This window comes from Trachypithecus francoisi, unplaced genomic scaffold, assembly GCF_009764315.1.
Source record: "Trachypithecus francoisi isolate TF-2019V2 unplaced genomic scaffold, Tfra_2.0 Lachesis_group0, whole genome shotgun sequence".
NCBI classification, from domain to species: domain Eukaryota; kingdom Metazoa; phylum Chordata; class Mammalia; order Primates; family Cercopithecidae; genus Trachypithecus; species Trachypithecus francoisi.
Genome location: NW_022681453.1, coordinates 176897623 through 176924452, shown reverse-complemented (window position 1 = coordinate 176924452; position 26830 = coordinate 176897623). Strand labels below are relative to the sequence as shown.

Here is a 26830-nt window from a genome sequence, read left to right as displayed (position 1 = left end):
CAACCCATGCTCATGGATTGGAAGCGTCAATGTCACTAAAATGCCCATAATGCACAAAGCAATCTACAGATTCAATGCTATTCCTATCAAATTACCAATGTCATTTTTCACAGAATAGGAAAAAACTATCCTAAAATTTATATGCAACCAAAAAAGAGCCCAAATAGCAAAGTAATCTAAACAAAAAGAACGAAGCTGGAAGCATCACATTATCCAACTTTAAAATTTACTACAAGGCTATCGAACCAAAATAGCATGGGACTGGTACAAAAATAGACACACAGAACAATGGAATAGAATAGAGAACCTGGAAATAAAGCTGCACACCTACAACCTACTGATCTTCAACAAAGTAAACAAAAACAAACACTGGGGAAAGGATACTTTATTCAATAAATGGTGCTGGGAAAACTGGCTAGTCATATGCAAAAGAATGAAACTCAATCTCTACCTCTCACCATATACAAAAATTAACTCAAGATGGATGAAAGACTTAAACGTAAGACCTAAAACTACAAAACAAAACAAAACAAAACAAAACAACAAAACAAAAATTCCTAGAAGAAAATCTATGAAAAACTCTTCCGGACATTGGCTTAGGCAAAAAATTTATGACTTAGACCTCAAAAGTAAATGAAACAAAAAGAAGAACTGACAATTGGGACCTAATTAAACTAAAGAGCTTCTGCCCTGCAAAAGAAAGTACCAACAGGGCAAACAGACAACCTAGAGGAAAGGAGAAAATACTTGCAAACGATGCATCCAACAAAGGACTAAGAGATGTTGTTGAGGATACAGAGAAACGGAATGCTTATAAACAGAATGTAAATTAGTTCAATCCCTGTGGAAAGCAGTTTGGAGATTTCTAGAAGAACTAAAAGTAGAACTGGATAATCCCACTACTGGATAGCTACCCAAAGGAAAAGAAATCATTCTACCGAAAAGACACTTGCCCTTGTATGTTTATTGTGGCATTATTCATGACAGCAAAGTCATGGAATCAACCTAGCTGTCCATCAACGTGGAATGGAGAAAGAAAATGTGGTACATATAGACCATGGAATACTACACAGCCATAAAAATGAAAACATGTCCTTTGTAGCAACATAGATTTAGCTAGAGGCCATTATCCTAAGTGAATTAAAAGAGAAATAGACAAATACTGCATGTTATCACTTATAAATAGGAGCTAAACAATAGGTATGCAGGGACATAAAGATATAAACTATAGCTACTGGGGAGTCCAAAATGGGAGAGAAGGAGGAAGCACAAAGGCTGAAAAACTACCTATTGGTTACTATAATCACTGTTTGGGTGATGGTTCAATAGACGCTCAAACCACTGTATTATACAATATATTCATGTAACAAACCTCCACATGTACTCCTCAAATCTAAAGCAAAAATAAATAAATAAATAAAATAAAGATTAATGGTAAACTAGAACCTATCAGAGCTATATGGAATCAGAATCTTTAAAATAAACTATGTTCTAGGTTCATGATGAGCAGTTAGTGGCAATCAAAGGACATAAGCCATTCTAAGTTATAAAACTTTCAGAACAAGTAAAATAGGGAATAAAAATTGGGGCTTGCTGTGTTTAAATTCTTATTATACTTTCTAAAGTCACTGTCTTCATTCTTCTATAAATTATTTGAATATAACTTTAAAATATAAAAACTAACAAAATGTATCCATCAAATGACTATATTTTCTGGGAAAGTTTGGGTCAAGGAAGAAATAATCATCATTGTCAAATGCTGTTGAGACATCTACTAAGATGAGTGAAAATCACCCAACAGTTCTTATGTTAAATTTTATTTTAAGCCATACTGTCCAGAAATATCTTAGATTCACATAACTCCAGTGAGGGGATTAGAACAGATAAAAATCCTGACTTTGTATGTTTGATGCATTAAACATAGCTTTTATTTTCAGTTCTCTAGGACAGTTATTTCTTATATCCATATTCACAGATTTCAGGGATTATGACTGGGACATCTTTGGGGACTATTATTCTACCTAACATAGGCAGAAAATGAAAAAAAATCCAGTGACAAAAGGAATATAAAACATCTCATTAAAAATTTTTATATTGGCTGCGTGTTAAAAAGATATTTTGGATATATTAGGTTAAATAAGATGTGTATTTTTTTAAAAAGACAGGGTCTCACTATGTTGCTCAAGCTGAATGTGACTAATGCAGCTGCAGAACTAAATTTTTCATTTTAATTAAAATAGCCATGTATGTCTAATGGTGACCACGTTGGACAACACAGCTGAAGACATTTTCAGTTCCCTATACTTCAGGTGAGATGCAAACAGGTGGCTGATGATGATTTGGCTACTGTTTCATGATTTATAACTCAGGATCATTCTAGGCTTAGTTATCTGCCATATCTTTCCTTAAAACATATTTTCTTATCCATTGATCCTTTTTAAGCCTATTAAAATACCTAATCAAAATAAAATATTTAAGAAAATAAAGACTAAGGTAAAAAATAATCATTCAGCAAAGCTTACTTGCTTAGCTTATATTTATTCAACAAATATTTGTGCATTCATTTGTATACAAGTTAATACTGTAAATATTCATATATATTTATCTAACAAATAGCTGAATAAATAAGTGAATTAATTGAAGGAGTGTTAATAATTCTCATTTTCTACGAGGTTTTAGTTGACTTAACTCACTCTAACTTTTTAAAATATGTTGCTAAACAATCTCTGCCATTACTGTTATCTAATTTCTTTGACAAAGATAAAAATTTCCAATGCTGTACTTTTATCATGACTATCTCTTCAGTTTAGTATAGGCTGTATTCAGAATTTATTCATAAACAAAATTCAAAAACACAGTAACAAAACTTTGGGATTTCATAGGAAAATTAAAGTTTCAGGAGGATACTGAGATTCATTGTCTCAGTTGATCAGAATATAAATTTGAGATTAAAATGTGATTCTTACAAGAAGGAGTTAAAACACTAGAAACATAGATGATGGAAAACCAAAAGTCAAGAATACATTAATAATGTTGAATAGAAACTGTCTTATTTCAGGTGGCCTTTTTCTTCTTCTTCCATTTTCCCATGACAACTTCCTAATCATTTTTTGCAAGGTAGTTAATAATGTCAGTAGTAATAGCAATAAAAACATGAAAATGGCAACTAAGATAAACTGAGTGTTTACTTTGTACCAGGCACTACTATACTAGATACATTATGTATGTTAGCTCACTTGAATTGTACAAAAACACTATCAAGTAAGCACTCTTTTTATCTTCATTTGTCAGATGAATAAACTGAACTTTTAATAGGCTACATCATATTCCAAGATTAAATAGTGTGGCATACATAGACTGGTTTAGAACCAGGTCTTTTCACTTCAGAAAAACATCTGTAATTACTATTGGATCTCACTTATTCCTTTCCAGAACACAGGAAAAACTCCTATGCTTGGTAGAAATTTCCATGCCCATGCAATAGAGACTTAACCTAGGCCAAGTATCTCACATGAGGTCACAAATGAGACCTGGGAAGCAAGCGGCAATGGTTCATCACGTTGTATCACGGCCATAGGAAAGAATAAAGTAGACACTGTTGCTGATTGTTTGTTAAATGACCACTTAGCAACCATATAAAACCAAATAGCATCAGATACCTCAACTCTCTGATTCCATACTGTTTTACAGTATTCCTATAAAATATATTTAAATATTTAAAATAAAGATTTTACACATTAGAAAGGGGCTTTTTCAAACAAAATAGAATGAAGTGCTAAATTTCATGTTTCAGATATTAAGTGCTACCAGAATTTGAAAGGGAGACATTCGCACAGCCTGGTGTGGACAATGAAAGCACCGAATCCCCCTATCTTTTTTAAGAGATCACATGGAAAAGATTCCCTAAGTCTCCCCAAATACATTTTTCTTACATATCCCAACTCTTTGCTGCCTCACACAGTCTCCAATGTTAAAAGACCAATTCATTAATAGATATTGATAAAAGCAACTCAAACACATACACACACACACACACACACACGCACACAAACTGGCAAACTTCTGAACATGGAGCTTTCTAGGATTTCTTGCCTCTAGCAGATGCTTTGCCTTCTCTCATCACCTACACAATGGAGAAACAAAAGTAGGATCCATGTTTTTAGTAATGCAAGTAATACACTAACCTGCTGGACTTTTTCATACTTGCAAGTGGTCTACAGCCCATTCTGGCAATAAGTATGAGTCAACAGTGAGCATTAAACAATACTTATCGAGGGCCCTGGACAAGACCAGCTGTCTTGTTCTAGACTTCTGGAATCAAAAAGGTTAGAGTGTGAAAGGCCCTTAGAGGTCACTTAATCTTATTTCAGAAAGTGTTTCCTACTCCGTCTTACTGTTTAAACGTTTGTGGTGATAGAAAACTCCTTAACTCACAAGGCAGCCAGTTCCATAGTGTGTATGTGTTGATGGGGGATGGGAGTAGTATAGGCTGAACAAAGCTAGTCTAATGCTGCTGCTTCATCATACACTACAGGCAATAACATTCGTATTTTTTTCTCTTCTCCTGGCTCAGCACCAGTTCAAACTTTGCTTCCTCCTCAAGGTATGTGATTTCCAGACTATTAACAAATCCTTGTCACCGACTTTATAATATGCTTATTTGTCAAATTTATTTATTTAACTGGCTTAAAAAACATTAGCATCTCCTATTAAAAAAAAAAAAATACAGCATCCATAAAGTAAATTCTCCAAATTCGACCGCAGTCGAATTTTTCATTCAATTCAGATATTGACTATGTATATGTCTTTCTTAACAAAAATAAATCAGTAAGCCGAGTGCAGTGGCTCACGCCTGTAATCCCAACACTTTGGGAGGCTAAGGCAGGAGGATCACTTGAATCCAGGAGTTCAAGACCCGCCTCAGGAACACAGTGAGACCCCGCCTCCATAAATAATTTTTAAAATTAGCTGGGTATGGTGGCACACACATGTAGTCCTATTTACTTGGGAGGCTGAGGTGGGAGGATTGCTTGAGCCCAGGAGGTCAAGGCTGTAGTGAGCTGTGATCACGCCACTGCACTCCAGCCTAGGTGACAGAGCATGGTCTTGTCTCCAAAATAGTAGTAAATAGGTTCCCATCTGTGAGGAATCATTAAAAGAATGACATATTATTAGCCATTTCTCATCTTGTCTTCTCTCACCCAAAGCAAAAAAATATTTTTATGTAAATGTGGCTTTTGGTGATGTCATCAAATCTATCACAGTAACACCAACTGCTTAAGTATTAATACTGTATCACAAAATACTATGTAGCCATTAAAAAAATAATCCATTGATAGGGAATGATCTCTAAGACATAAAAGTGAAAACAGCAAGGTACAGAAGAGTATTATAGTACGTTATCATTTCTGTGTTTCAGGGGTGTGTATGTGTGTATGTGTAGGGGGTATGTCTGCAAGCACATAATGGCTATGAAAGAATATGTAAGAAAACTGATAACCATGGTTATTTCACAGGAGGAAAACTGGCAGGGACAAGAATTGAAGAAACACATTTGTATTGTGGTTTGGTACTCTCTACACCTTACAGAATACTATGGGGAAAAAAAAGAAAGGAAGGAAGGGAGGGAGGGGAGAGGAGGGGAGGGGAGGGGAGGAGGAGGGAGGGGAGGGGGAGCGGGAGGGGGAGAGGGAAGGAGAAGGGGGAGGCGGAGAGGGAGGGGGACGGGTGAAAAGAAGGAAGAAGGAGGGGAGGAAGGAAGGAAGGAAGGGAGGGAGGGAGGGAGGGAGGAAGGAAGGAAGGGAGGGAGGGAGGGAGGGAGGGAGGGAGGGAGGGGAGAGAGATGGAAATCATTTTGGGTGCTGGAGAGGCGACAGTGGAGTCTATATAAGAGGAGCCTCGGCTTCCAAGAGCTGAGTGAAAAAGCCAGCTCCCTCTCTCATTTTTTCCTAAGCAGGCCTTTCTGCCCTAAATTGCTGTTTAGTAACAACTAGGTGGGGAACCCACTGTATCTCATGAGAACATCGCACTAGATCTAGGAATGTCTCTGCAATTATAGCTTGATTTTATTAAATCCTAATTGCTCTCAAATATAAATTTGGACATTCCTTTTCACAAAATATACAGCTACACAGATCCTACTATTCTCATTATAGCAATATCAAGCAAAAAAACACTATTCCAGTGTAAAATGACACTATCAAAAGTCACACTATTGGCTTTTTTTTAACACTGCACACCAACTGCCAAAATCGAAGAAATCTGACAATGAAAACACGTGCTACTTTGCTAATAAATAAGTCAAAAGTTTCAGTTTTAAGGGAAAAAAAGGAGGAAATAAAGACATGTTATACTAAATTTAATTAGACATTTAATAAGTATAGTATCCGTAGTTAACAAGGCAAATCGATCCTTTCAGTTCTAGCTGCAGTTTATTTAAAGACTTTACAATTTTACTACTTAAGAGCAAGTCCTATGGAGGTGTTATCTCACCATTTATATTTTCACAACACTTATGATATTGCTATCACACTCTTAAAATAAATGAAAAGTCCATGTCACATTTCAGACCAACATAATGTTACAGACTCTATTTTTATTTCTGAAGATAAACATTAAAATATTTCTGAATTGCTCACTTTCTTCTTGCAATGTTGAACATAAAAAAAAGTAAAAGACTAAGAGTTTTTTAAAAAGTCCCAGGTATACTTGAAAAGCAGAGGTTTAATCACTTGGTTTTAAAACTAGTAACTAGAAAATATATCATTATAAAATTGTGACAACAATAGCATGTTATGACAAAATTATGATGCTTTAAATTTTCTATTAAATTGTGATGTATTAGCTTGCTAAAGATTAGTCTATATAGAATGAATTTAGTGGTGCATTTAATGAGACAAGAAGGTAGAAGGCTGAACATGAAAAGATTATTTTACATTGTAGTGCATGAGTTATTTGATAATTCTAACACAGTACAAAAGAAAGCTTCTCTCTAGATGGATCATGGTTCAGTTAACATCACTGAATATCTAATACCTCCAACTCAATTAATTCTCACCTGATTAAGATCAGGCTGATATTCAAACTAAATCATCTCTCCAGTCAAGTAGAAATCAATATTTCTGATTTTACTTTTAAATTACAATAGAAAATAAAATGCATGCATCTTCAATATGCCACGAGTAGATTTTCTATTCTAGTCTACCATAGCATGGATAACACAGTTGATTAAAGAATTATTCTAATTTGAGCACCAATATGTAGCAGAATCTGATTAATTTGAACACAGAGATGGAGTAATTAAATATATCTTACACAGGGCAAATAGAAAATTGACATAAAATAAACTTGACTTGTTTAAAACAAACCTCACTATTTATCAGCTCAAGTAGTTAGGAATACAGTTTTATTAAAGACTGATTATGCTCAGAGAAGACGCTTGTTTCAGGCACAGATATTTGTAAGGTAGGTAAAGAAACAGCTCTTTTTGCATCATACTCTTTCCACCACCACTGCCTCCAAAATCATGCATGTGCTTAAAAACAACCAAATTATTTCTATAGACTCTCCCAGAAAAAAAAAACAGAACACACTGACCCATCTTTGTTGAGCAGGGAAATTAGTGAATCCAAGAATAAAATACTTACATATTTGCAAATGTTACTACTAAACAGAACATGAAATAGATGTTCCTCCTCTTTCATTTCTTAATTATCTCCAAATTTAAGATAGAGAAGAAGAGTAAATTATTTGTTGGATTAATTGAATAGAAATGATTTTTGGCTTGTTAGCAAACTCAAAAATTCAGATGAAAATGTTCAAATTTTAAAAACTGTATTTAAGAGAGCAGAACCACAGATAAATGTACACTTTATTAGAGTTAAAAATAAATTTAGAGAATACTTAGTATGTACTAACATTGCATACTATACATATTTATTATATATGTAATATGTATACTTTATATATAAAAATACATTTTATATAGTACATATAAAATATAATTTATTATTTCTAAACCTCACAAACTAGGTTATTAACCATGTACTAAATATTCATGGGTGTTACTTAGCTCAGATGTGCTTTTCCTAGTGTCTTAGATATATATCCCTTCACAGAAAAAGTATGAGGAGCCAAGAATTAAGCAAAGTAATCTGGAAGCATATATTTCCAAAATTCATATCCAATGAGTCATACAAGTTACCTATAGATTATAATTAAGGGCATAAAAATCAAAACTTGACAGATCAGACACTCTCCAAGACTGTAGACTCAGGCTGGGTGACCTATGCAACTTGGAAGTTGACCCATTTGCATGTTAAACACAAAAGAATATTCTTTACCTTCACAAAAGGCTCCATCCTGTTTTTCCTGAACCAGAACAACAGCTCAGTTTGGTTTTCTTACTTATGACTGAGGCACAATTTCAGAGAAATATGCTTTTGTACATAAACATATCTATCTGTATATATATTATGTATATATAAATACATAACATGTGTGTGTATAAATACATGAACAGTGCAAGCACAAAAACTGTAATGAACCACTACAACACATGTCCATGTTTAAAGGTATAGCTGTTACTTTGAGATCATTATTTGTCCTGTAGGACTGGAAATACAAAATCATCAGATCTGAGGATTTACCTTTTTTCTAAGCTGGAATTTTTGTTTTATGTAAAATCTCACAATTTTAAATAGCTAACTTTGTTTTCTAAAATACTTCAGAGGAAAAACATGTCTGCGTAATGGCTCCCAGCTGAAGGCTGATGGTCTGTGTCATCGCTGGAAAAGCTTCCTTGAACATTTCAGCTCTAAAATAATTATATACTTGTGGTTATTCCCACAAAAACTGCTACCACCCACACAACTACTATTAAAGCAGAGGTCACCATAATTATATTCCAAATAGCATTGTAGAACCTAGGACAGAGGAATTAAACGGAGACTTTTCCCATCTCTAATTCCACAGGCCTCATTCTCTTCCACGGTCCTATGAGGCTGCCACAGTAATGGTGGCTGTAGTACATTTCAACAGGGATTCAAATGGGCCCTTAGCTAAAAGTTTACATTTTCTTTAAACCCACACTGACTGTCTTATGGATCAGTTACTAAACCTCTCTAAATGTATGCTCCAAGAAGCACTTTAGGTAAGAATGTTTCATTTGAATGGATGCTACTTTAAAATGCTAACTTACCAAATACGTATTCATCTACCAAATAGTTTGTCTGTTGCCCTCAAGAAGTCTCCAATGGAGCAGCAAGGCAGTGACATATTTAAAATTAAACAAAGAAACAAATAAATAAATAAAATAGCAATTCTGGAAAGATGGCAAGAAACATCACACAGCAGTAAAGACTGATAGCCCAAGGAGGCCACATAAGTAACTAATAAGAGTTTGAACGTGGAAGGGCTCACCACAGGCTACTAGAAGGGCAGCACAAAATTCAAGGAGGTATTCCCACATTTGCAAAAACAGATGGAAGAGTGCCAAGAAATGTAAAACAACAAACATTACTTTGTTTCCCTATTACTCTATTAAATAATCGGAGAATACAAACAATGAAATAATTATTTAAAATATTTCTAACAAGTTTACATTGTTAGAATTTAAGATAATAGATGTTAAATAAGTCAAAATCATAGCAGTTGGTCTTAGAAGCTACTTAGAAGACATTTTTAAGTAAGAATTTGTGTTCTACATTTTATTAGTAACTTTTATTAAAATAATAAAAATAAACAATAAGACACAACTCATCTCAGGATCTGGAAATCCTATTACGAAAACAAAAGAAAGTAAAGAAAGTGGCTGTCACAGTTTTATTTGTTAAATTCCACAAAGAATATTTTAAATTTTAAAACAGAATGTCAACAGGGTTGATTGAAATAAAAAGAAATAAATTAATGCTAAATAATTACTAAGGAAGTTTTATTTATGGAAATGAATAATTCAGTGTTTTACAAAGTAAATTCAAGCAGCAGCTGCTTTGCTGACATTTAAGCTTAGAAGAGCTTCCTCAAAAATGTACAAACTTTAAAACTAAAGAATCATCATATATTTTTAATGTCAAACAGGAAGTTATTTCCTAAGTCATCTGGTTTTAGTATAAAATAGTACATGGTTACAATGGTGATCAACCAACCATTTAAGGAGTCTCAGCATTACATTTTTCATAGGAAGTATCTGTCACATTCTACTTTACTGAATATATGCATAATTCCTGGCCTGTTTAGTCTTATAACAGCTGGGGGCAGAGAGTAATTCAGGTTTCTAACAATCTGTTCATATGTATGTGTACTCAGGGTTGTATTTTAAACTGTATTTCTTACTATGTTCCAGGTGAAAAGAAATGGAAAGTAACTGGTTTAGGGCATGGAAATTCTTATTCTACACAATAGGAAAAAAATATCTCAAATAATACAGTTGACCCTTGAACAACACGGGTTTGAGTTGCACAGGTCCACTTATACGTGGGTTTCTTTTCCCCCCAATAAATACCATTCCTTATCTGGGTGTTTCATATCCACAGTCAAACACAGACCAAAAATACAGTATTAATGGGATTTAGGTTTTGGTTTCCTGGGGAGGGACAGGCATCCTGTAACTAATTCCCTGTGGATAACGAGGGACAAATGTATATTCTTAATCCATTCTTTTGTTAAATATTTACTGAACATTTCTATGTACCAAGCCTGTTTTAGGTTCTAGGGATACATGAGTAAAACAAACCAGGATCCCTTATTCTAAAAGGAGTATTGTGCGGTATGTTACAATGTGGTAAGAGTTACAGAAAAAGACAGAGAAGTTAAGGGGTGTGGGAGGTTATAGGAGGAAGGACCTAGTAGGTTACATTTTCAGTAGGGTCATCCAGGTAGGCCCCTCTAAGGAGATTTTTGGGGGAAAACTTAAAGGAAGTAAATAAATCAGTAACATAATTTTTATAGCCAGTGATGTGATACAGATACTGAAGTTTCTAATTCTATACAAGACATCTTTTTAAAATATTTTCAAGGAAAATGGGCATGAAGAAAAGAATAATTGTAGATAAGAATAAATTTTCATATGAATTCTTAAACACAATATGGATAAGGTAGCCTAGTCTAAAGAGAAGGCATAGCTACTAATGCCAATGTAGAAGTATCTAAGTTACATTACTTGTGGGAATCAGACAGGGCTTAATTTCACAATGTCACTAAAATGAAAGTAAAGGCTAAGGAGACAAAAGACATACATTAAAAATGGCTTACACACTTAAGAGCAAAAATGAGCTCACATTAAAATGAATCTGTTAGAAAAACATTATTCACTAAGGGTATTTCTGGGGTAGCACAGGGTGAACACTACATTCTTTGCTCCTTCAAGTCTACAGATTGTTTTGTTTTGTTTTCATAAAGTAATAATAATCATCATCAGCACTGTAAACTAAGCATCTATGTAACTTCTCCATGGGTAACAAAGAAAGAAGGGTTCAGTTACTACCCAAAGCCTGAGTTCTAATATAACTAGTTCTCTGAGTAATAGGCAACACGAATCCTGTCTGATGTTTTGGAATGACAAATCTAGAAGTAACCACGTTAGCGTGCACTAAGAACCGAAGTCCTCTATTTTACCTAACTCAATGAACACAAACAGATTTCCTAAAGTGAAAATGGGAAAAATAATTAAAGAACCACAAGTTAAAAAAGATTTTTTTAATTCATAAAAATGACTGAAATACAGCAAATTTAGGATTTCTGGGTAATACAGATTAATAAACTTCTGGTACTCACTACTGTTTACGTAGCTATATAAGTTCCTCCTCTTACTTAGTTTGTGAAATTCTACAGAAAATTCTCCCAAATGCATCTAATATCTGCAATGTTTCACAAAAATTTATTTGTCCTGTATTGTAAAAGAGAAAAATTTATTTCACACGACAAAAAAGGAAATACTACCCCCAAATTTTGCTACTTAACAATAATACAATTTGCAACTCTAGAAGCCTATTCTGTAAGAAAATAAAGCCATTATAAAATTTTTTTCCACATTAAGGGGGGTAAATTTTGTATATATAACCACTGAATAAAGTTCTCCTGACTGCAATTCATTTATGTAACTTTTTTGACGGAGCTCACTTACATAACTGCTCCACAGTTATGTACCATTAATAGGCATACTGAAGTTATGGTAGAACAGATGATCCTGTTACAGCACTTTCTATATAACCAGACATTAATATTTTAAAGGCCATTTTACAAAAATCACTGCCTTATATTTATTCTAACCAATTAAAACGAGTTCTTCAAAAACAGCAATTATTCTCTTCTTTTATTTGAAATCCATTTAGTTCAAATTTAATCTTATATGGAAAATATAAAAGGTATTAGGAAGAAAATTAACAAGGATTTTACAGAACTAAAAAGGTTTTCAAGTTAAAAAAAGAATACTTTTAGCCAGGCACAGTGGCTCACACATATAATCCCAGCATTTTGGGAGGCTGAGGCAGTCGGATCGCTTGAGCTCAGGAGTTTGAGACCAGCCTGGCCAAATGGTGAAACTTGGTCTCTACTAAAAATACAAAAATTAGCCAGGCATGGTGGTGGGTATCTGTAATCCCAGCTACTTAAGGAAGCTGAGGAAGAAGAATCACTTGAACCCAGAAGGCAGAGGCTGCAGTGAGCTGAGACCACACCACTGTACTCCAGGACAGGTGACAGAGCGAGACTCCATCTCAAAAAAAGAAAGACTACTTTTAAAAGATGTCTGTTTTGTTTTAAAATCTAGAACCAAAGCCTCAAAAGCAAATTTTCGTTAAAGATGAATATCTTCTTGATATCTTACAATCATCTACCTCAAACTTAACGTGTCCAAATTCACTGTTTCTTAGAAATCATTTCAAATCAAACTCCTGGCATCATCATGCTTCTCTTCAGTGGTCTTCTCTTCAGTTACCAAGTTTTGCCAAACCTCCCTTTGATGCTTCCCGTTCTCACTGTCACCTCCCCGGCCACCCAGAAAAAAAAAAGAAAAAAAAAAAGTCCTTCTATTTGTAGCTTAATCAAATGGAAAGCGTCCCTTTTTTCTAGTATCAACTCCTCCAACCAGCTTGAGCCCACACACAGAACAATCACACTGTTTCATCTCTCATGTCACCCAGGCAGACACGGGGAAGAAAACAGAACTATATGAAATTAAAAGGATGCAAAGTAATAGAACTACTGCACTTACCTACCCACAAAATTATTATTTAGAGATGTGTAGGAAATCACTAAAGGCATGATTAGCATATATAGATATAAGAGAGAACTGATTGGAGATTCAAAATACTCTCAATAGTATAGCCAACCAGGGCAAAAAGTGTTTAAAGGTAAAATTTACTTGGATACATGCAAATTCCTACATTTAAGTTAAAAATACTTTCAAGTTTTAGAATAGAATGACATTTTATAAATTCAACGTGAATCAACAATGTCATGAAGTACGACAGAACAACTAAACCAATCTTAATTATCAGTGCCGTAATCACAACTGCACGGAACTCACAGCACATCTATGTTCATTTCTGCAGACCATATTTTTAGATAAATCTTGATAAATAAGTACATTCCTATGGAAAGGCAATAAAGAGATTAAGAAGTCTTTTTAAAAACCATAACATTCACAAACACCATATTATATACTAACCACATCTTAGAAATCTACCTAGGGCATCTATGGGAAAACAGAAAATATTTAAATTTAGCCAGAAAAGAAAACTCAAGAAAGGGAATGAGGCTGTTATCACTAAAGTAAGCTGAAGTAAAAATCTAGGTGACCTTAAATATAAGAGCTTAGGCTTGATCCTATAAGCAGTGGCGAAAGACATAAACTAAACTGATCAGTTCAAAAATCTTTACCTAGCAACAGCATTTAGGATAAGGGTAAAATCAGGGAAGAAGGAGAAAAAGAAATTTTCTAGATAGAAAAACACTAGTCTTCATGCTAATAAAACAACTGAAAAGATATTGAAGACAGTTTTGGGTAAAACTGCAAGATATTGTAAGCTCTTAAACTATTCCTCGATATTCTATAAGATAAACAGAGTAAAAAGACAAAAATTGGCTAGCTGTCACTATGCCATAAAACGGGGATAGTATCATACTATAAATTTCGAAAAGTAGGAAAAAAGGAAAGATTTTGGCAAGGCTCAGCGTGCCATGGATCCTAGCCCCTAGAATGCACTGGGGAAAGAAAATGAGTTCAAATATCTTGCAAATTCCCACTAAAAAACACTCCTCGTTTTTGGGAGAAGTAGACTGAGGGCATAAATAGCCCAGAGAAAAATAAAACAAAACAAAAGAAAAACACTTAGTATAAAAAAACCTCTACCCACCTTCAAAGGATTTCAGCAGGGGCTAGAAAAACCACCAGGGTATGCCATTTTTCAGGGATCCACACTTAATAGAGAAGATAACCCAAAGGTAACCCCAGAAAAGAGGAAACATTCCTGAAGGCTACCTAACAAAAACACTGCATTGGCCATGTGCTCCCTCTCCCCCTCCCTCAGGCTTCAGGAAAGTACATAAAAGAACACCCCAGCCTTCACAATATAGCCCACAGGAGAAAACAAACATCAGAAAAAGGTGGCAGAAGTGTTAAAGAGCATTCACCCACAATTTTTCAGAGAACAAGCAAGGCAACTCTGCAAACATGCCTAAGGAAAAGAAGATTCATCTGAAATGTCACAGTCTATTAGAACTTAATAAAAACATAAATTCAAGAAAACTAGACTTCAAGGAATAGTTGATAAAACAGAGTGAGATGACAGAAGAGATAAACTGAAGACCAAAACAAATCCATAACAGTGCTAATAAATATATCAGAAACATAAAAGGAATGGCATAGACACAGCTAAAATTCAAATGAAAAATTTTATTTAAATTACTCAAGATAATCACAGTAAATATCTTGGGGGAAAAAGGTTAATGCAAACACAGAGAAAACCAAGGCATGGTAGGCAACTATTGTGGAAGACAGCCTCCAAGATGGCCTCCAATGATCCCAGCTTCCTGTTGTTCATGTCCTTTATGTCCATGTCACCCCTCCCATTAAGTAGGCTAAACCTAGTGATCTGCTTCTAACCAAGAATATGGTAATGCAGATAGGATGTCACTTCACTCCCTATGACTGAGTTACAAAAGGCTGTGGTATGTCTTACCAGATGTTCTCTCTCATCTTCTTGGCTTGCATGTTTTGATGAAGTAAACTGCCATGTGGAAAGGGCTCATGTGGGAAGGAAGTGAAGCTATCAACCCAACATTCTACAGGAGACTGAATGCTGCCAACAACCATGAGTGAGCTTCAAAGCAGATTCTTCCCCAGTCAAGGTTTCGGATGAGACCACAGACCCTCCTTAGCCAACACATTAATTGCAGCCTTGTGAGAAACTGAAGCAGAGGACCCAGTTGTCATACCTAGATACCTGACTCACAGAAACTATGAGATTGATAAATACGTGCTCTTTTAAGTCACTACATTTTGGAATAATTAGTTATGCAGTAAATAACATCAAATGTTAATCCTTGCTTTAAAGTTCCAAGGATAGTTGGTTATCTCTGAGGAAAAAAACTCCCCCCAAAAAAGGAAACAAAAAACATTTTCAATTACAATTTAAGAAAAGTTTTCTGATGGAAAAAAAAAAAAAAAAAAAGTACAAACCAAAAGGGCACAGTATGTTCCAGAAAGAACTGATACAAGATATATCCCAGTTAAGCTTCCAAACTCAAGGATACAGAAAGAATTCTTCTAGGATCCAACCAGAAAAATCACGTCACCTATGGTAGGATGATTGCAAGGTGGGGTAGGGATGAAAATCAGGCTGCTCTAAGACTTCCCAGAGCAACATTTAATGTCATAAAATACTGATGCAATGTGTATCTACAAAGTTCTGAGGTAGAGAAAATACGACCTGACAATATTATATCCACTCTACATGTCACAAATGTATAAGGCAACAAGCAGTCATTCCCAACCATGAAAGATATCAAGAATTCTAGAACCCAAAGACTCTTCTTAAATTAACTATTGGCAATAAAATCAAGCAACAGATCAAAAAAAAATTTTAAAGACAAAATGTGATGAGCACTTTATGGTTACAGAAAAGAATAATAAGTATTATAAGTTATGACATTGTAAAATTACAACTTACAGAAACTGGGACCTGAAAGAGAAAAGGTGGAGGAAGTATAATTGTACTTTCACACAAGGGAATCACTCAATACTGTTCAAAATTAGAATATGAAGTTAAAACATAATTACTCAACCTTGTCAGTGGGTGGATGGAGGCAAGTAACCTTTTATCAAGAAACATTTACATAGACTTTAGCAAATCTTTTGTTTTCTAAATTCCACTAAAAGAACAGTGTATATAATATCATCCCTTTGTATTATCCTTTTGTTCCCAGAGAGATGTCTGTATTTGTGAATGGTAGAATTTAGAGTAATTTTTGGAAGGCATTTCATATTTTCTATATTACTTACATAAATTGAATATCCTTTTTATTAAAAGCATGAGGTTGTTTTCCCCCACAACAATAAAATGCAGGAAGGAAGGAAATACTGAAAGCCTGAACTAGAGTAGAGGTATTGAAAATGAAGTCTCACATATTGTTAGAAAGATTCCTGCATTGGTAGTAGTAAACCTCACAGGCTTCATCTAACGTTTCTGAGATCACAGACTTTCTCCCTAAATAAAGATCTTTGCAGCATAAAAATCCCTGTCTTCTATTATATGAATTCTAAAATTCTTTGTCTAGCTTTCAAGGAGCACCAAAATATGACCCTGAACAGCAACTAAATTGTTTTATATAATTGAACTAATCTTCTCATCGTCCCACAAATATCTCATGTAATGGCTTTTATATCTTACTACCTACTCGGAATATCTTCTAAATAAATAATTTAGTTGTTTCCATTTCACAGACTATTCCTTCCCCAATACTTAGTAAGATAAATGAAATGAATTTTAAAAAGAAATTATCTAAATGTTACCTAGCTAAAGTTTATTTGCTACACAAAATTCTTCCTTAAGTCTTAGAATTTAACTAAAAGACTCTTTCAGAATTTTTAGAGCACTCAGAGACTTTTCTATATTGAAACATAACTCTAAATTAATACTGCTTTGCAGCCTATATTAGTCTTAATTCAAAAACTTTAAAAAAACTCAAAGATATAAAAATTTAAAAAATATATTAAGAAACTCATCAAAAAATTAAAAAGAAAATAAAAGAATGATACAAATAGACCTGACTGGAAATATGTTCTTAAACCTCTGAGATGGTCTTCCCAACCAAGTATTTCATATTATATATTTTTAAAAGATAAGATTATGTATTTGTATAAAACGCTACGAAGTGTTTCAATAATCACTTTTTCATTTACTTCCAAAAACAATCTTACAATCATAATTATCCACCAAAGGACTGTGAGTATACTTAAAAACAAGAAACTATAAAAATAAAAATTATTAAAAAAATTAGTATGAAACCATTTATCAAACTTTATAAATTTATCACATAAAAATACTCATCACAATCCTCTTTAACAACACAAAGCTACATTTGCAAGTAAGTAGCTAAAGCTTTCTTTTTTTTCCTCTCAACCATGATTTAAATGTTTATATTCCTTGTTTTAATATTCCAACACACAGTCAAAATGTGACAGTTGCAGTTGTATATTTACCTTCAATAGTAACTACAAAATCTAAAATCATTTTTAACTGGCTCCTTCAGTAAGAGCCAAAATTTCCTAAAGAAACATTTAACACTTAATGTTACATTTATGGTAATGAGAAAGAGCAAGGTTAAGTCAATGTAAAAATGAATAAGCTTTAATGTTATTCTTAACAGGATTTCCAGATACTTCTACCACAAGATGGAGATAAAGTAGATGTATTTATATATGTCAAAAATATATAATTTTATTAAATTATTTGATATCACTTGGCTCACAATCAGAAATACATACTAACTTTATGATAAAGGTAAACTCACTTCACATGTGGTCACTTTTAATTATTTCCAAAATATTCTTTTAATAAAATAAAGACATATAACATTTTCATATTTCATTTTACACAGGAAACTGCCAGTATTCAGGTATTTTTAAAAACACATTGAAGAAGATTCATATATCAATACCAGAGCTGTTCAATAAATTTTTTTGTAATGATGGAAACGATTGATGTCTGCATTGTCGAATGTGGTATCCACAAGCCACATGCAGCTACTGAGCATTTGAAATGTGGCTAGTCCCACTATGAGACTCAATTTTAAATTTTATATAATTTTAATTAATTTAAAATTAAATAGCCAATGTGACTACTGGCTAATATACTGGACAGCACAGAGCTATATACTACAGCCAATTTAATATTTTAATATATGTCAAAATCTAATCATGGTTTTCAGAGTGTAAAATAACACATAAAAACTGATCTTTAAAAATAAAATTACTATAAATCAATGATGAAAATGAAAGATTCTGACCATTAATAATGGAGATTTTTCCAAAATCATCAGGAAAAAAATAGAAAAGCTCAATATAACTATAATGGTAAAAATAAAAACCAATATACATTAAAAGGAGTAAAGTTTATAGCATCCTTCAAAGGGAATAAAAGAGCATATATTAAAACACACAATTCTTTTTAAAGTATACTAATAACCATGTAAATTTTCAAGTTTAGTATAGAAATGTGCTTAAATATTTAAAATATGTAAATATCTGCAATTACAATAAACCTATTTACTGTTTACACAAGTCAAAGTTAACATTTTCAATAATAGGGAAAAAAATTTGCTCCCTCTTACCAAAACAGTAGGAGTCTAACTCTGCAATTACAAAGTAGAGCACTTTGCACCAGAGAAAGATTCCAACATAAATTATGTGGACCTCAATCAATGCAAAGTTGGGCATCAATTAAACTAGACAGCCAGTAGCTATTCTGCTTCAAACTGAGAGAAACACTCTTACTAATCCAGACAAAGATGCCAATCGAAGGTGCTGAAACCAAAAGGAAAAGTTTCATGATGATCACATCTCATAAAACATAAGAGAGGATTCATGAAGAAGCCACTTCACTGGAGTCTGTTCTTGGATTTGGGCAGAGTGAGGAAGCTGATTTTAAAGTGCTATAGAGGTGACACTGAGAAGACAAAAGAGTGTTAGAAAGAATCTGAGAATTGGTCACCAAGTAATACCTGAAAATGTGTTGATGGTTGGATTATTCCAGCACAAAAGCCCTGACTTTAAAATTACGCAAACAAAAAGGATATTTCATTAAACTGTATATTACAAAAATGGGATACATTCTTCTCTTTTGCAATAAATAATCAAAACCAGCTTTTTAATGACCAGTCAGGTTCTAACAGAAAATGAAAAATAGGCTCCCACATTCAGCAGATCTACCCTTCCCCCAAGATCTCAGTAAATTATTTCTACATGTGCTGTGTTAAAACTGAACCCCTAGAGGGCAACTGAGCTTCAATCTTTACTTCATAATACATACTTCAGTTCCTCAGCAGTTTATAGACACCACGACCTACTTCCTTGTATCTTGGAACTTTTCCTTTAATACAAAAAGGAAATGGAAAGAAGAAAATTGATATATTCCATTCACTAATGCAAAATATCATTATGTAATACATTCTTTAACAGCAATCATTCAATGATGAAGACTATGGTACAAATAGGTATATTCCTGAATAACAGACATCATAAATGAATATTTGAATATTAACACTCTCAGTAGGAATCATGTAGCAGATAGGAAAGACATACTTAACAAGTCTATTTAATATAAATGTTTTGCATAACTTTACTTTCACTAAATGACATGTTAAAATGTATAGGGAAAAAAGTGAAGAATTTAATTTCTATAACAATTACCCCTATAAAAACTACCCAGTATAAAACACTACAGGAAAAACAATGTTTCTTCAAAGTCAAAATGTCAAGAGGTTCCTTATTGCCCAAATAAGTTAACTCTATTTCATGAGGAAGAAGTATTGATATTCAAACAGGCCCACACAAAATACTGACATAGCAAAAAAAGTTATTCTATCAATATAAAAATGTACTAGCTAGCAAGGCCAACAATATCTTAGATTCAGCCTTTTTTAATGAAGCTCAAAAATTAGACATACACAAGTATAAAATGTATATACCCAAAAGGTAGCATAAAGAAAATGCTGCGGGGCGCGGTGGCTCACGCCTGTAATCCCAGCACTTTGGGAGGCCGAGGAGGATGGATCACGAGGTCAGGAGATCGAGACCATCCTGGCTAACACGTTGAAACCCCATCTCTACTAAAAATAGAAAAAATTAGCCGGGCATGGTGGCGGGTGCCTGTAGTCCCAGCTACTCGGGAGGCTGAGGCAGGAGAATGGCGGGAACCTGCGAGGCACAGCTTGCAGTGAGCGGAGATTGCACTAAGGCACTCCAGCCTGGATGACAGAGCGAGACTCTGTCTCAAAAAAAAAAAAAAAAGAAAAAGAAAATGCTAAGAATTTACCTGGACAATATACAGAATAATAATTACTAATTGATAACTTGGTCCAAAAGTCATGTGGTTTTGGGTTTTTTTTTTTCACTTTTTATTTGTATAGATGTAGGGGGTACAAGTGCAGCTTTGTTAAATGGATATATTGTGTAGGGGGGAAGTCTGGGTTTTTAGTGTAACCATCATCTGAATACAGTACCCTGTACCCAATAGATAATTTCTCATCCCTTACCCACTCCCTACCCTCCCATCTTTCCTGGTCTCCAATGTCTATTATTCCACTCTCTATACCCTTATGTATACATTACTTAGCTTCCACTTATAAGTGAGAACATGTGATATTTGACAGAAAGTCATGTTTTTTTTTTTTTTTAAACCCAAATAAGACTTTCACATAACCAACTCTCTTTATCTGTATATATTTTCTATAATATGTACTCACTAACTGGAACAAAATTATAATTCCATCCATAAACAGCTTTTGAAGCTAAATATGTATTGTGTGTCACCACACAAGTCCTTCCTCCCCAGCAGAGCAGGTCACCAGTACCTCTTTAACTAACTGTGCTCAGTGACAGAACCATCATCTTGGTGAGGACAGAGAATACACACACATGCTGGTTAAAGACTCTTTCTCCATGTCACAATTATTTTCTTCACTAAATTCATCAATCAATTATAAGCATGACATCGTAAGTATGTAGGAATCTCAATGATCACAAAGCAATTTCTGCTCATTTGGATTAGAATCCACATACGAAAACTGAAACATCAAAGAACACACTGATGGAACACAGAGTAGGAAGAAGGTGCTAAAGAAGGTGAAGTTTGTGTGCAACAGGGTTAGTAAAGGAAGCAGCCATATAATTGACAGGATACAAAAGAGGTCAAGGTTTAAGGCTGCCAGAGCATACTTTCTTATTTTGTAAGAGTTTGCTAAGAATCCTTGGCCTACCGGAAAAGAACCTGAAACCTGGCCTAGATAATCTAGCGTTTAACCACCAAGATGGAAGTAAGGGAAGTAAAGGTCAAGAAATAGCAAACACACATACACACACAAATCTAACAACAAAAACAGCCAAAAACTTATGGCTTATATAGAAGAGTGCTTTAGATAATAAATTATGTAACTTTAAGATATACAAATGAGCAAAATCTATATGCGTTGTTGCTACGGGCTGCTTTAACGAGAAATTCTGTTCCTTTGGCTAATCCATTATTTCTAAACCTTGGATGCACATTCAAATCACCTTGAAAGCTCTGAAAAAGAAATGCAATTATCTCTCTTTGTGGAGGGAAACGTGCACTATTATTTTGTTTTGTTTTAATTCCTAGATAATTTTGAAGTACAATGAAGGTTTGAGGACCACTGATTTAGCCTATGTGTGAGAGATGAAGTTCCAATACACTTCAATTATACAGGCAAAGTAAAGGTTCTACTCTAAGAATATGACAATTTGAATCTCATCATCTAAACAGACTTCACCAGGGAAGATATGAAATAAAAAGATAACACAAAAGAAGTTGCATGAAGCCTTAACCACTGAGGCAGAAGTAAATAGTAGACCTATTTAGGTCTACTCTGAAAATCACTGGGTACTAATGAAATGAAAGAGTTCCTCAATGAGCTCAATGATAAATAAGTCAACCACAGATGATCTTCTGAAGCCAAAATCAAAATAAGAGGGAAAGGAACAATTAAGATTTTTCACACTAATGCATCACAAAGTACACTTAGTCAAATCTTCAATAAGATCAGATATTCTAATTTCCAAAAGTTCAAATTTTGCAATCTAGGCATAAAATATATCTACGGGAGATATACCAGGAAAAAAGTAAAATGCAACATATCCTAAATTTAAATTTGTACACTGTACTGACACAATCTAGGATTCAATGAACATCTAGCTACTTTTAAAGAGGGTTTCAAATTTCCAAATATAGCTTTGACTTTTCTCTTAGGATGTGCTAGTTTAGTCTGTGTAGGTGAGTGACAAGAAATAAGCAGACAATGTAATTGCAGTAATCGGTATTGAGATGGAATACAACTGTTCCTACTGAGTCAATAAAGCCAGGGTATTCCCTGCCTAGAAAAGTCAGTCAGAATTGAAATGGAATCACCACATAAAATGCTCAAGGACCCAATAGGCTGAAAAAGACAACTATAAAAGCTAGACAATATACTACTGCAGAGCATTGGTTTCTTTCTTTTTTTCTTTTTTTTTTTTTGGTTGTTGAGATGGAGTCTCACTCTGTTGCCCAGGCTGGAATGCAATGGCGCAATCTCGGCTCACCAAAACCTCTGCTTCCTGCATTCAAGCGATTCTCCTGCTTCAGCCTCCTGAGTAGCTGGGATTACAAGGCATGTGCCACGACACCTGGGTTTTTTTGTTGCTGTTTTTTTTTTTTTTTTTTTTTAGTAGAGATGGGATTTCACCGTGTTGGCCAGGCTGATCTTGAACTCCTGATCTCAAGTGATCTGCCCACCCCAGCCTCCCAAAGTGCTGGGATTACAGCCGTGAGCCATCATGCCTGACCAAGAACTGGTTTCTAATCATGTGCTTGATATTTACCCATGGTTTGACCTAAAGCTAGTCAATTACCCAATATTTTACATAAAGCACTTTGAAAAATATCATAAAGATTCATCACTTTAATTCTATGCAAGACTTGGTTCTTTGGCAATGTCACTGACTAGGAAGGTATGAGTACAGGGTTGAACTACAAAAATACTTTGCAATAAATACATGGCGAAGTTCAGAAAGTCAAAAAGAAGCTGAGCTGTGTGTGATGACCTGGAAATCTTACAGAAAGATATGACCTAGTAAGTCTAGTCAAGTCAAATCGATTTTCTTAAGCTCTGCTGGTAGATATAGCTGAAATAAGGCAAGATATCTAATAATATGAACTTAGAGTTAAATTTGTTCTGGTTTGATTTTGGTTGTCATTAAAACCAAAGTTTTAAGGTTATGATGAAGAATCAAAGGGATGAAAAAGTTAAGCGTAAACAGATCATTCATGCATGCATTTTGAAGGTAATGACACAGGTAATATATCAGAATACAGAGTAAAATTACTGGTGTTGATTAGAAGGAAAAAAGCGGCCTGACAATGTGAACTTTCAGATTATGTAAGCACAAGTCAGTAGCCATTAAATTGAAAGATTAAACTGTGTTTAGCTATTTAGCCATTCCTAGAGCAAAGAATGCATTTCTTTAGCTTTGAGGACTTCAAATAAAACAAAATGTTACATTTAAAAATCTGACAAATCTGGTGAATCAATTTCTCCAGAGAAGGTAAGGACTAATGCCTTAGGACACCTGTAAGAACAACAATAACAAAAAGACTGTTCAGTTATCTCTGTAGTACTACATTGCAGTTAATGCTCATTCTCTTAAAACAGCCTCACTCTTTAAATAAATGCCAGAGGTTATGCTACAGCGATCTGAGACAGGGACGTCCCTTTAGTTCTAGCAAACACACATGGTTACACTGTTGTCTGTCACTGTTAATGAAAACCAGCTTCTGGTTTTAAAAGAATGCAGAAAGCCAAAATCTAGAAAGTAAATTTGTAATTTGTCTTGTATTTGGTGGTAAAATTAATCTTTCAATTTTATTTGTACCAAGTCTTTTCCTGGGAAGGGAAATAGAAAGACAGAAAAGAAAGAGGAAAAAAAAAGGAATAAAGGGAGGTAGAAAGAACAGATTTCAAATTCTTCTGATTTTCTTTTTAACCAGAAATCAAATCTAAACTTCTGTCAGACTTTTAAGACACCCCAAAATCAGCCTTGACTCTCAGTCTTTATCTACATCACTAATCCCCTAATGCACCACTGGTCTCCTAAAGTCAATCTCTTTGCTACTGTATCAACAAACATGCCCATTCTCACCTCTGTGCCTTAAATCCTGGGTCTCTGGTCTGAAATGTTTTTCCAGTTTCCCTATACTTAGCCAAATAATTAGCTGCACTTCAAGGTCCAGCTGATAACCCAAATACTTCACTAAGTCTCACCTGCCTAAATCAGAATTCACTGGCTTATTTTTTTTCTAAAGTAACATACAAGTATTTTATTATAAATTGTTTTATATAACGTAATTCTATTTTCTGTGCCTGGTTTGTCTCTTATCAACCACACAATAAGGTACTTAAAAGCAAGTCTCAGACTTTGACTCTGTCTCCATAGCACTTCTCACAATACTGAACATGTGATAGGCATCCAATAATATTTAAACAGACATGCTATTAAACTTAATTCTGTAAATTAAACTTAATTCTATGCATTCAGAGCAATATCAGAAAGTTTTAAAAATTACTGAACAGTGTCTAGTTATCTACTCAATCCTCATTACCTTTTTCCAATGAATTATATTTAAATCCTAGAAAAAAACTTAGAAAAGGCATCAAGTTTTAAAATTGCCAATATTACCAACACTTAGAAATAATACCTGCTAACATTTCCTCACTGCTCTCTTCCTTTATAGAATTAATTTTAATTTGAATATTTATTTGATAACTACCTCCCCTACCATACTTAAACTCAAAAAGAATGCAGACTGAATCTGTTTCAGTCACATTTATGTAGACAGCTTACGTGCAGGGCTGGATACATGGTAAGTATTCATAAATTTACGGAATTAGTTAATTTAGGCAAGCCCTTCCTATATTTCTAGAATTTAATTTGATTAAACCAGGAGTCAGGAAATGTTTTCAGTAAAGACCCAAAGAGTAAACATTTTAGACTTTGTAGGCCATATGGTATCTGTTGCAACCACCCAACTCTACTGCTGTAGTGTGAAAGCAGCTATAGGCAATACATAAGTAAATGAGCATGGCTGTGTTCCAATACAACTTCATTTACAGAGATAGGTGGTGGACCAAATTTGGACATGAGGCTGCAGTTTGCCAACTGTTGAATAAAAACAATATATTGCAACTAGTTTCTCATATTGATCAACACACTTACTGTGACTACAAATGTATGTATCCTATATCCTATGGCTGTACCATAATTAATATAAGCAATCAGACTCTGCTGACAACTACATTGTTGGCAATATGCCATACTATATATGATGCTATATTGAACATCCTTATGCATATTTTATTGTACATCTCTGACCATTTCCTTAAGATAAAATCCCAATGGTAGAATTGCTAAGAGAGTAGCCACATTTATGGATTTTTGTGATTTTTTTAAAATACGAGCTCCTTTCATGCTGTTATTCCTGGCCAGCAGTGTAAATACCTGCTTTTCCAAAATCTTGTCAACACTATACATTACATATGTTTTCTTACCCACAAATACTTCATCATGCATGTGGTAAGAGTTCAGTATTTGTCTACATTTTTCTAATTAGGTAACATTGATCTAAAATAAAATAAACGAGTATTAATATATACCATTCAATGAAACAAAAGTATACCTTTGTGCAATACAAACTACTGAAAACTACAGAATATTAAAATTGCCCCAGAAAGTTCCTTTAATATCCTTTTTCAATCAATACTTGTCCTACTCCCAGGTAGTGCAACTGTTGTTCATATTAGTTTTTTCTGTTCTGAAACACTATATAAATGTTGCCTGTTCTAGAACATAATATTAAAGGAGTATACACTTTTTTCTCTTATAGTTCACTAAGCATAAGTTTTGAAATTCATCTCCACTGCTGTACAGAACAGTAGTTTGTTCCATTTTATTGCCCATTGTACAAGTACACCACACTAAGTCTTATCCCGTCTTTTTTTGAGAGGAATCTGGGCTATTTTCAATTTTTGGCTACTGATAGATACACTACTCTTAAGTATTAGTATACAGGCCTTTTTTGTGTACATAAGTTTCATTTCTCCTGGAAAGAGTTGCTAGGTCACTGGGCAGATGTGTGTTTTGTGAATGTTGTTAGTGCTCTTAATTGTAGCCATTCTGGCAAGTATGCCATTCCGATTACACGAAGGTTGTTCTTATGTTATTGTCCTACCAGTCTGTAAGGTTTTGCTTATTTTTCAAATCTTGTTTTCTTCCCCCTCTCTGTTTGGGTGTTTCCTTGATCTATCTTTAGGTTATGATTCCTATTCATTTCCATCCTAAAAGCTTTATGTCAGATTTTTTTTTTTTTTTTTTTTTTTCAGTTTTGGAAATTTCCATTTGGGTCTTTTTACTGCTTCAAATTCTCTGTTAAGATTTCCTATTTTTATTCACTGCAAACATATTTTCCCTTATGTTCTTAAGCAATTACGACAGTTGCTTAAGATTCTTGTCTGCTAATAACAACATATGAGTTATCTTGAAGTTAGCCCATTGATTTCTTTT

General features: G+C 34.1%; 1 protein-coding gene across 3 annotated transcripts in view; it reads right to left on the bottom strand.

Annotated features, from left to right (window-relative positions):
• CMC1 (C-X9-C motif containing 1) overlaps window positions 1–26830 on the bottom strand; it is a 77815-nt gene that overhangs the window by 13770 nt on the left and 37215 nt on the right. The window contains exon 1 of one of the 3 annotated variants that reach the window (XM_033212870.1): window positions 18832–19026. The exons of the other annotated variants lie outside the window; for them this stretch is intronic. Within the exon in view, the coding sequence (XP_033068761.1) occupies window positions 18832–18937 (106 nt within the window). The 5' untranslated portion in view covers window positions 18938–19026. Of the gene's footprint in view, window positions 1–18831; window positions 19027–26830 lie in introns of those variants that run through there. 3 annotated transcript variants of the gene reach the window in all.